The sequence below is a fragment of the Bufo gargarizans genome, chromosome 5 (genome assembly GCF_014858855.1).
Source record: "Bufo gargarizans isolate SCDJY-AF-19 chromosome 5, ASM1485885v1, whole genome shotgun sequence".
NCBI classification, from domain to species: Eukaryota; Metazoa; Chordata; class Amphibia; order Anura; family Bufonidae; genus Bufo; species Bufo gargarizans.
In genome coordinates, this window is record NC_058084.1 from 462998804 (window position 1) to 463011056 (window position 12253).

General features: G+C 46.7%; 1 protein-coding gene across 10 annotated transcripts in view; it reads left to right on the forward strand.

Moving 5' to 3' along the window:
* AKAP9 (A-kinase anchoring protein 9) overlaps nt 1–12253 on the forward strand; it is a 241452-nt gene that overhangs the window by 210451 nt on the left and 18748 nt on the right. For all 10 annotated transcript variants that reach the window (XM_044292951.1, XM_044292944.1, XM_044292945.1 and 7 more), the window contains 7 exons: nt 2863–3378; nt 5534–5597; nt 7833–7942; nt 8025–8213; nt 9085–9273; nt 10085–10223; nt 11387–11606. In XM_044292951.1, the coding sequence (XP_044148886.1) occupies nt 2863–3378; nt 5534–5597; nt 7833–7942; nt 8025–8213; nt 9085–9273; nt 10085–10223; nt 11387–11606 (1427 nt within the window). The remainder of the gene's footprint in view (nt 1–2862; nt 3379–5533; nt 5598–7832; nt 7943–8024; nt 8214–9084; nt 9274–10084; nt 10224–11386; nt 11607–12253) is intronic.

Below are 12253 nucleotides of genomic sequence, written 5' to 3' on the forward strand. Positions count from 1 at the left end.
TCAGGGTAAATTATACAGGGGGTAATATAACTAAGGGGTATCAGGGTACACTATACAGGGGTAATATAACTGAGGAGGGCTATCAAGGACATTATACAGGGGTAATATAAGTTTTATTTCCTCTGTATAATGTCCCCTGATAGCCCTCCTAAGTTATATTACCCCTGTATAATAATGTCCCCTGATACCCCTTAGTTATATTACCCCCTGTATAATAATGTACACTGATACCCCTTAGTTATATTACCCCGCCCTGTATAATTTAACCTGATACCCCTCAGTTATATTATATAACTGAGGGGTATCAGGGTACATTATACAGGGGGTAATATAACTAAGGGGTATCTATCAGGGTACATTATACAGGGGTAATACAAGTGAGCAGGGCTATCAGGGACATAATACAGGGGTGAGGGGTAAGATAAGTTATATTACCCCTGTATAATGTCTGATAGTAGCCTAGCCCTCCTCGGTTATATTTCCCCTCATGTACCCTGATACCCCTAGTTATATTATCCCCTGTATGATTTACCCTGATACCCCTCAGATATATTATATAACTGAGGGGTATCAGGATAATACAGGCGACAACAGAGGATTCGTAGCACTGTGGGACGGGGGACGGGGGGGGGGGGGGGGGGTACATACTACTTTTTTTATATGCCCAGCCCTCACCTCACCAGCTAGCAGACGGCCAGGCGCGCAGGCAGGGTAATACTATTCAGATGCAGCGTGACGTGACGTCAACGTCAACTCAGCCTGCGCCGCACAGCACGCACTCCCTCTCTGCCTCTGCCGAGTCCGGGACTCCGCCCCCTATTTGAATACTAGCCACCGCCCGCCGGCAGCCCACAGCCAGATATTGTAAATGAATTGACAGCGCGGCGGGCGGCGGCAGCCAGCAAAACAGACAGGGAAATAGGCTGGGGGGCAGTGCGCATGGAGGTGACGAACCTATTAGAGTGTGCCCAGGCACACCCGGCACACCCCGTGCGCACGCCTATGCTTAAAGGGTCACTATCTGTTCACAAAACTTTTGATATGTCATAGAGACATATCAAAAGTTTAGACCGGCGGAGATCCTGAGATGTATGGTGTGCTCTCTCTTCTCGCTGCATGAGATGGGATCTATAGAAGTCTATGGGCCGGTCTCTATTCCATCCTCAGCAACGAGGAGAGAGAGCGCGGTATATGTGTGCTTCTCTCACCTCGTTCTAGGCTAGGGATCAGTGGGGATCTCGGTGCTCAGACCCCCACCGATCTAACTTTTTTTATATGATTTGTTACAGTGTGTAAGTGCAGGCAATCCTGTGTGAACATTAAACCACCAACGTATAAATTCCTTTGCTGGCTTCAATTCAGGCTAAACATTTTGATCCCTATAAATTCTAGGAAGGTACTAGCTTTCCTTGAGGAGATCCAGCTGGTGTAGGGAGTCTTACAAGCAGTGCTTTCTGGGAAGATGTATGCAAATTAGCTCTCCTCCAGAAGTAAGGCTCCTTTCACACCTGCGTTCAGGTGTCCGCTCGTGAGCTCCGTTTGAAGGGGCTCCCAAGCGGCCCTGAACGCAGCCGTCTGGCCCTAATGCATTCCCAGTGGAGGCGGATCCACTGAGAATGCATCCACCTGCCAGCGCAAGCAGCGTTCGGGTGTCCGCCTGGCCGTGCGGAGGCGAGCGGATCCGTTCCGACTTATAATGGATGTCAATCGGGACGGATCCGCTTGAAGATGACACCATATGGCTCAATCTTCAAGCTGATCCGTCCCCCATTGACTTTCAATGTAAAGTCTGAACGGATCCGCTCAGGCTACTTTCACACTTAGAAAAATTATAATTCAGACGGATCCGTTCTGAACGGAGCCACCGTCTGCATTAATATGAGCGGATCCGTTCAGAACTGATCCGATCGAACGCTAGTGTGAAAGTAGCCTTAGAAAGCTGTCTCTCTAGTGCAGGTTTTTTTGGGGGGTCAGACATTGACTTATAGAATACCTACCTATCGGAGGCACTAGAGCAGGGATGGCCAACCTGCGGCTCTCCAGCTGTTGTAAAACTACAACTCCCACCATGCCTTGCTGTAGGCTGATAGATGAAGACTGTCCAGGCATGATGGGAGTTATAGTTTTGCAACAGCTGGAGAGCCTCAGGTCCAAGATACCCCCTCCCATCCAGTCAGCAGACTGCTCAGTTTTGGTGTTTGTGCTCCTTATCAGTACAGGGTACTGGTTGGCTGGGTGGGAGGACTATGGGGTAGACATTCACGTACAGGGTAGCTACCTATAGGTGGCACTAAGGAGGGTGTTTTCTTCCTTCTAGAAGAGAGCTAATTTGAATACTATATATTCTAAAAACTGCAGCCATGTGAACAGTGCTAGGCCAGGACAGGTTTTCCTCATCTGAAAGTAAACCTGAGTGTTCACTGACAGCAAGCAGTGATCTTGAATATGATGAGCAATTGAAATCCAAAGTCTTTATTTAAAAAAAAAAAAAAAAAGTAGCAGAATTGTATAAAACATTAGGCTCCTTTTTTTCACCCCAAAACTGCTCGTTGGGTTGTGTCTGGTATTACAGCTCAGCTCCATTGAAGTGAATGCGGCTGCACTGTAATACCACACGCATCCTCTGGACAGGTGTGGTGCTGTATTTGGAAGAGAGGCAACCATGTTTTTCTAATTCTGGACAACCCCTTTAAGCTTTATACATTCAAGCCTGAAAACTCCACCCCATTGGCGACATCATGGACAGTACTTGTTAGGCACCTACCATGTTTATTCTTGTGAGGTCAGCCAACAATATGGCTGCCTCCGTGTCATATCGATGTTCATCCCCCTTTAAATGTAATCCTTATATACCTCCTACAGGTCAAAGAATCCAACTTGGCACACCTCGAGGAAGACCTCCGGGAGGTGAAGAAATGTCTTGCTCATGCCGAGCAGAAGTTGGCGTTTTACATGAAGAAGGAACTTCAAGAAGAGGAAGAACAAGCCATGTCGGGTGGAGATTTCTCAGATAGTGTGAGAAGCCCAGGATGGACCACCAGGGACAGGTCCACTTCATCATCATCACAGACCGACATAGTCCCCAGTGTTAACAACGGCAACCAGACCTCACGGGTCCGCCACAAGCACATAGGAGTCCAGAAAGAGCTGGCGTTCGCGCGCCTGAGCCACCCGTCCGAGGAAGTGGCCGAAATTATGGAGCGCTACACGGATAAAATCGGCCAGATGCAAGATCTCCACGCGGCCGAGATCCTTGACATGGAAGCCAGGCACATCAGTGAAGCCGACACTCTGAGGAGGGAGCAGTATGCTGTCGTCCAAGCGCTTACTAATGAATGTGAAGCTCTGAAGGCCGTCATTGAGGCCTTGAAATCCTCAGTGAGTACTTCTCTCCTGGCATTATGTGGCGGTATACAGAGACCTGGGTCTCAATGCAATGTACGGCAAAGATACACAGCTCAGGTCCCCCATTCTGTATCCAAAATCTGTAACTCACTTGCAGTCTTAGTGCTGTCTGAGGAGCGCGCGTTTAGGCTACTTTCACACTAGCGTTCGGGCGGATCCGTTCTGAACGGATCCGCTCATAATAATGCAGACGGAGGCTCCGTTCAGAACGGATCCGTCTGCATTAAAATGGCAAAAAAAAAGCTAAGTGTGAAAATAGACTCGGACGGATCCGTCCAGACTTTCAATGTAAAGTCAATGGGGGACGGATCCGCTTGAAGATTGAGCCACATTGTGGCATCTTCAAACGGATCTGTCCCCATTGACTTACATTGTAAGTCTGGACGGATCCGCACGGCCAGGCGGACACCCGAACGCTGCAAGCAGCATTCAGCTGTCCGCCTGTCCGTGCGGAGGCGAGCGGAGCGGAGGCTGAACGCCGCCAGACTGATGCAGTCTGAGCGGATCCGCTCCATTCAGACTGCATCAGGGCTGGACGGCTGCGTTCGGGTCCGCTTGTGAGCTCCTTCAAACGGAGCTCACGAGCGGACCAGCGAACGCTAGTGTGAAAGGAGCCACTTGGCAGCCCCCCCATACACATGCATTCTGAGCTGTGCTGAGCATGCATGTGTTCTCAGTGGAGAGTAAGGCGTTGTCAGCCATGAGAGCAAAGGATCAGGCATGTTGAAATCCAGCATGCCTGATACTTCTGTCATTAGGGGTGAGTCAGCACAGCTCTGTGCATGAGATAGTGGGACTTGCGTATGTATGAGCGCCTGTAGGCTCTGTTCACATTACAGTCAAGCCTACCTGTGTGTCGGGAGGATTACAAGACCTGTTTCTCCTATAGAAGGCTTCCCCCGTATAGGCATAAATAACCGTCACGCAAGCATCCAGTGCATACAGCACATCGCCAGTGGCATCCAAGTTAAATAATCGTATACCATATGCTTTATGGTTTTTAAATGGATGTCTTACACAGGTATTTGCGCTTTACTATGTAGTAATAGTAAAAAAAAAAAAAAAAAAAAAAAGTTTTTCCGATAGAGGCCAAAATTACACTCATTTGGCTTCCATCAATAAATGGAGGAACAGTGGATATGTTTGACATATACACTGGGAGCTTTCCCCATCTGGTTGACGCATTGTGAACATAACCTTAGAGAGGATTTTGCGATTTTTGCCTTTTAAACCCATGTTCTTGAACACCTTTGTATTTAAAGGGATTATCCGGGAGTTTGATATTGGTGGCCTATCCTCAGGATCTGTGGGGGTCTGACACCCGGCACCTCTGCCAATCAGCTGTTTGAAGAGGCGACCACGCTCCAGTGAGCACTGTGGCCTCCCGCAGCGTACCAAACACAGCGCTGTACTATATATAGTGGTTGTGCTTGGTATTGCAGCCCAGGCCCCATGGATTGTGCTGTGCCCAGGCCACGTGACCGATGAACATGACATCACTGGCCTAGGAAGAGGCCTTAGTGCTCATGGAGCGCCCCTATCTCTTCAAACAGCTTATCGGTGGGGCTGCTTGGGAGTCGAACCCCCACCGATCTGATATTGATGACCTATCCTGACCAGACTGTTGCTGTGTAACAAACCTAGGTCTGTCCAGGTTTTTAGACTCTGAATTAAAGCAATGAATATTTGTTTCGACTAACAGCAAGCAGAGATCTTAAAGACTGAAGAATTACAGAACTTTTCATTATACGAGGATTTTAAGCTTCATTTACTTAAAATAAACCCTCTAAAGGAGCTCTACATTTTCTTCAAGCCTCCTTCCCGGCCAATGCGTTAAATGTATAGCTGGGGCAGAGGAGTGATGATGATGATGATGATGATGATGATGAAGGTGTGAACAGATCTTTAGATTGTATGCAGTGTTAGTTTTATTTTAGATGCATTGAAATAGGATAAATTAGTGGAAGCAGACAGGTTGTCCTAGTGATGCTCAGGCATATCGTGTCCTCCAGAGCGGTACTCTTTGTAGCTAGTTTCCATAGTTAGACTTGGACGACTGGTGACACTTGACCTTTTCCTGCTTCTTTTTCATCATTCGTAATCTAATTTCATTTATGTGTCTCCCCAGGGTGGAGCCGTTCCAGATTCTGCTCTGTCTCCGTCATATCACCTCACAGACGCCGCCTTCAGTGGTGAGATCTTCATCTTGTAGTAGCTTGAAATCAAGATATATGAGAGCGATTCTATAATCTAAGAATGTTTATTTGCACAGGGATGGTTATAATAATGTGCATATACACACGTGGAGGCTTGTACCTGTATGTGTAGATGTAGAAATATGTTTGTCATTTGGCACAACTGTTCATGATATCAGTGTGCTCCACGTAGCTTTGCATAGGACTATGTGTTATCCGACACCAGACCAGACCATAATATTCCGACGCCAGACCAGACCAGCTAAGATAATGCAATGGATAACATTGCATTATCTTAGTTGCCATGGAGTGAGTAGACCAGGAGACGTAGGCTCTGTCCCAAACTTGATCCAGAAAAAAACACTTAACAGTTTTAGTCGGCAGACCCCCCTTAATTCAAACCCTAGACCCGTCAAATCATTCAGACCCCAAACCAGGCAACTAAATAAATACACAAGACTAGTCTGCTAAATAAATTCAGACCCCAGACCAGACCTTCAAATAATGCAGACCTCCAGATCAGAGAATAAGAAATTTTCACATTCCAGAAGAAATATTCAGACCCCAGACCACACAAGAAGAAATATTCAGATCCAAAACCAGACAAGAAGTGTATTCAGATCCCAGACCAGTTGAAATATTCAGACCCCAAACCAGACAAAAATACTCCAATGCCAGACCAGGCAAGAATATTCTGACATCAGACCAGATAAGAATAGTCAGACCCCAGACCAGACAAGAAGTAGATTCATACCCCACACCAGACAAGAAGAAGTATTCAGACCCAAGTCCACTCAAGAATATTCCGACGCCAGACCAGACCAGAATATTCCGACGCCAGACCAGAATATTCCGACGCCAGACCAGACCAGAATATTCCGACGCCAGACCAGACCAGAATATTCCGACACCAGACCAGACCAGAATATTCCGACGCCAGACCAGACCGGAATATTCCGACGCCAGACCAGACCGGAATATTCCGACGCCAGACCAGACCAGAATATTCCGACGCCAGACCAGACAAGAATATTCCGACGCCAGACCAGACCAGAATATTCCGACGCCAGACCAGACCAGAATATTCCGACGCCAGACCAGACCAGAATATTCCGACGCCAGACCAGAATATTCCGACGCCAGACCAGACCATAATATTCCGATGCCAGACCATAATATTCCGACGCCAGACCAGACCATAATATTCCGACGCCAGACCATAATATTCCGACGCCAGACCAGACCATAATATTCCGACGCCAGACCAGACCATAATATTCCGACGCCAGACCAGACCAGACCATAATATTCCGACGCCAGACCAGACCAGACCATAATATTCCGATGCCAGACCAGACGAGAAGAAATATTCAGACCCCAGACTTACTTACCCAGACACTTTTTTAAAGCCAAACGCTGCTGCACTGGATCCAGACACCGCCCAGCAGTAGGACATTTTGCACACCATCAGATACTTCAGGCCTGGACCTGACTAGGAGCCTGGTAGTGAGGAGGGTAATACTGGTACCTGAAAAATCTCGGAGAAAAATTTGATATATAGCAATAGTATAAGTGTCCGTGAAAGTGAATATTAGCCTAGAGATTGGACCCTTTTAAAATGTAGCTTTTATTAGTTCAATTAAAAAGCAAAATATATCACCCTATAATAACTGGGTGACCGAAAAATATATATATCGGGACAGGATATCACCCAGCTACTACCGTGAATTGGTGCAAATAATAAATAATATGTACATGGTGCAAATTCCAAGGGCACTTATGACATTAATGAGAGGTGTGGGATTTGGGGAAAAGGTTAGGGCACTTTTGATGGGTGCTGGGGATGATTCTCTCCCTGTACCCGCCCTAGGTTAACCCTTTGCCCAGGGATGATCCCTGATGGTGTGATCACCCTGTCCCCGTACCTACCCTGTCTGGCCCTGTACAACCCTGTACCATGGGAATTTAACACATATACTGATGTCGATTTTAACTGGGTCCAATCTCTAGGCTAATAATACTGGTACCTGCCCATTAGTTTGATCCAATAAGATAATGACTGGTAAAAAACACAGATTTAATGATGGGGCCCCTTCACCCATGGGCTCCAGGTGGCAGATTAAACCGCCCATATTATAGGACATATGAAGATGTAGAAACATTGCAGTCCCGTGTAGATTGTAACAATTCTCTATTTATTTCTCTCTCTCTTTTTTGGGGGCACGGAAACAGATTGTGATTGGAGTCAAGGAACCTGTGACGCTCAGAGTATTGACCAACTCCAAGAAGGACTGAGAGTGGAAGATGAGATCCCAGAAGAGTTCATTCCAAGCAAGATTAAGGTACAAGCGATGATGATGGACAAGCCCCCCACCCCCCACAATACTTTTTTACCTGTATTAATTAGCGGCATCATTTCTGTAGGACTTGTTACGAGCCGTCCATCAGGAAGGGATGCAGGTCTTGTCGCTGACAGAAGCCACCAGCCCCGAGAAGGAGAAACCTTTTACGATCAAGACCCAGCCCTGGCGTGAGGAAAGAAAAACCTTAATAGACACCATCGCATCCTTGAAGGATTTGATTGCAAAAATGCAGATTTTCAAGGAGCCAGAGGTTGGTAGCAGCAGAATGTTGGCATTCCCTATCATCCTAGACAGGATGGGCCTTGTAGTACTTTAAAAATCTGGCTCCATCTTATAGAACACCTGCGTCAATGTTTGAATGGGGGTTTTAGAGACAGAGTCATCCTGAGAAACAAGGAAAGTGAAGCCATTCTTAGACGTTTGTAATGATTTCAGCCAAAATAATACTGACATTTAGTGTAAAGATAATGCTGCCCTATACAGCCCACATAGTAGCACCGTATAGTGTATATTATACAGTATCCGATACTACCTTAAAAAGGACAGCAAATTACTGCCATATAATTCCCACATAATACTGCAAATCAGTTCATAAATATTACCACCATACTGTACATTGCTAAGTACTCTTGCTAAAAACTCTTTTAGTTTGCTGGATTTCAAGGTCGAGTTGCAGAGTTTGCCGCCCCTCTAAAACCGGCCCTGATTTGAATATATGCTGAATGATGTAATGCATGCAATATTCTTGCAAGAAAAGTTTAAACCTTTTATTACGCTTTATTTTGCGAAGTATATTCTGCATAGAAAGTCGAGTAATTTTGTAAATACCATCCATTACTGACCCTGAGTTTACCGCCTGTGTCTGCAGAGCTGCATTCACCATTCTGCTTGTTGTCAGACACACCCCTCTGAGCTGAGCTCCTGTCCTGCCATGGGGGCTGGAGGCAGTTTTCCCAAACTCAGATTACTGTATAGGATCTGTGCAAAAAAATCTATGTTCCCAGAATCCAAATCCTCAGTGCAAGCTGTGCGAAGATATTTTCGATTTCAGCTCTGAAGCCTGCAGAACTGTGAATGCACGTCTCAGAAAGTTTCATAATCGTGTTTCATTTCTGTTTTAGGTTCACGCAGGGCCAGATTTTCATGAGCGGAGCCCGGACTGGAGAGGAGAGCTGCTCCGAGCTATACAGGAGGTTTTCTGTAGGGAGCAGGACGTTCTTCTGTCAGCTTTCCATACTCAGTTGTCTGCGCTGAGCAATTGTGATGCCACAGCCCTGGTCAATCAAATGCAGCACCAACTGCAAGAACAGGTGATTATCCCTGCGCTGTGTGCAGCTATGAATGTCTGGATGCAGTAGCACTTATGGCACCATATACCATCTCTGAGACCAGTATATTTAAAGGGCTATCCAGATTTAAAGGGCATCCGCATTCATGCAGGCGACATGTACGCATGTCAGCTGAATGTCCTAATTCTTTTTGTGGCCTCAATTTGTCTAAAATCAATGTTTTATAATATGTAAATAAGGCCATGGATGCAAAGAGGACGGTGCCGTTGCACCCAGATGCTCCGCTCCCTGCCTCCCATGTCACGCCCCCACCGCTAATATTCAGGCCTGGCCCTGAAATCTTACAGGATCGCGCATTCAGAGCACAAGCTGTACAGGGATGGAGCGCATGACCAATTGGCCATTTTGATTATTTGCTACTTTCCTATGGAGCCCTGCCACAGGCAGGGTCTCTATGATGGGGACATAACCCTGGCAGCCTTGGATCATTCAGAGGGACTGAACCTGCCACAGCAAAGGAACAGCTTCCCCGATCTCTGAGCAGGGATGCTATTCCAGCACTGGGAGAGCAGCACTCACGGGGAAAGCCGCCTCAGATGTCGGGGTCACAATGGACCATGGTGGTTCATTATCGGCATTCGCAGACATTAACCCTGGGACTCTGCTCTTTAAAGTATTTAAATACCCAACTTTTACCTAAAATTTACGGTGGGTGGTCGAGCATGGGTTAAACACTGTATTGGGGAAACTATTGGCGTGCATTGTGGTCTATAATATATAGGGGCGGCTCCCTGTGTACTGTATATATTGGAATCTTTATTTTATCTTCCAGGGCATGGAGCATATCAACGCCATGGACTGTATACAGAATGCCGAGCGGCGGAGTTTATTACTTGAGATTCAGGATCTCCGGGCGCAGTTGACCAGTTTGCATATTGACCCCAATATCGATTCATTTCATCACACTGAAGGTAATATAGTACATGTGTTAAATAGGATTAGAAAAAACATGGCTGCTTTTTTACTGCCCATGCGTCCTGTGTGGTGTTGCATTCAAGTGAATAGATGCAAGACCAGATATAGACACTGAACAAAAGTTAGACTCTCATTGGCCAAGTGGGTGCCCAGACCCTGGAAGCTGAGTGGCACAGCCTCAGTAAAGCTGCGATGGCAGCCATATTGGTTGTCTCTTTTTTCCAGGGATTTTACCACTACTTTTGAATGTAGGTTCACGCTAGGCAGATTTGCCACTAAAGGGGTGGTCTCTTCTGAGACATGGGTGACATACCACCTCTGGGACCCACACTTATCTCCAGAACGGGACCCCCGAAGTAAGCGGAAACCAACCGTGCATACGCGGCCGCCCTCCATTTCTTTGGGACTGAATAGACGAGCAGTGGTTCAGCTATCTCCGGCAGTCCCATAGAAGTGAATGGAGCGGTGGATGTGCTTGCACGTTGCGCTCTCCATTCATTTCTATGAAACTAGCCAAGCATGCTCACTCAGCTATTTTTGGAACTCCCATAGAAATGAATGGAAAGCAAGACACGCATGCGCAGTGATCCTTCCTTCACTTTCGGCCGCCCGTTCTGAAGATAGGTGCTGGTCTCAGAGATGGGACCACTTGCCTATCTGACATTGGTAGCATACCCTAGTGATACTCCACCAATGTCTCAGAGGAAACAACCCTTTTAAAAGGGTGCTCATACAAAAGCTGCTGCTCGGTGCAGGGTCCCGTTCACTTGATTGCTCCAGTACCCTGCACCTCCGTTATGTGGTGTGCAGGTAGACACCCGCACATGAGCACTGCAGTCCCTTCACACAACTGATTGATCAGGGTGCCAAGAGTCACTGATCCTGAGGATTGGCCATCCATATCGTAGACCTGGAAAACCCCTTTAATATATCTAGGAAAGTTGGCTGATCGCCTTTTAGAGACCTATGATGGCAGCCATACTGGTTGTCACCGAGCTTTTGCCAGAATCAAAAACTGATTGGCAATTGAGGCAGATCAAGAAAGCAAGAGATGGTAACACCTTGGATCATTGTCATTGCTTTCTCGGCTGCTATGTGACTTTTTTCTGTTGCTGAATAAAACTGCCTATTGTAACATATCCTCCACTTTTTTGTGCAGGGGCTGCTGTCTACATGCCCCAGGATTCATCCTCACTTCACCAAGAAATGCACGTTCAGCTCAACAGCATGAAGGCGATAGCCAAAGTGCTACAGGAACAGCTAGGCTCGGAGAGGCTCCTGTCAGCAGAATTCAAGAATGAACTTGCGCGAACCAAGATGGAACTTGAATCGACCCTCAAGCTGCAGCAGAAGCACTTTAAAGAACTCGAGTCTCTCAGGTAGTCTATCATTATAGGTGGCCATAAACTATCCTGTATCAGACCAGCAGGTGGGATCAGGTTCATTGCAATATGGAGAACTTTGCATCATCAGGACATAAAATAAATAATACGTACAAATATTGGCTTAGAAGAACATGCAACTGAGAGGTAACTCGATATCAATTATAGCCCCCACTTCCATAAATCAGGCTCTTGTGGTGCATGTCTGCACAGACCCTGCAGCCGGGCCCCATTGCAAAACTGTTTTTATTCATTGAAGAGTCTGCCACTTGCTGGTCTGTGTCTCCTGCTTCCCCTTACATAATATATTATAAAACTTTCCGCTGGCAGCCACCACTAGGGGGAGCTCAGTGCATAGGCATTTATACACTTACCATTGAAGCAAATGGAAGCTGAGCAATCTCTTTGCACTGAGCTTCTCCCACTGGTGGCTACAGGAAAATGCAGAGGATTTATGTTGGAAGGCAGGAGAAGGAATTCATCCCTAGGCCCCATATCAATGATGTCTTCCTCCATGGCAAGTACGCCACTACCCTGCAGGCTCATATATGCGGTCACCCATAGGAGCAGAAGGAATGGAAGGCACAGGAGGGAGTCCATAATGATTGACACTTCTATGGAGCAGTGTTGGTGGTCTGTAGTTG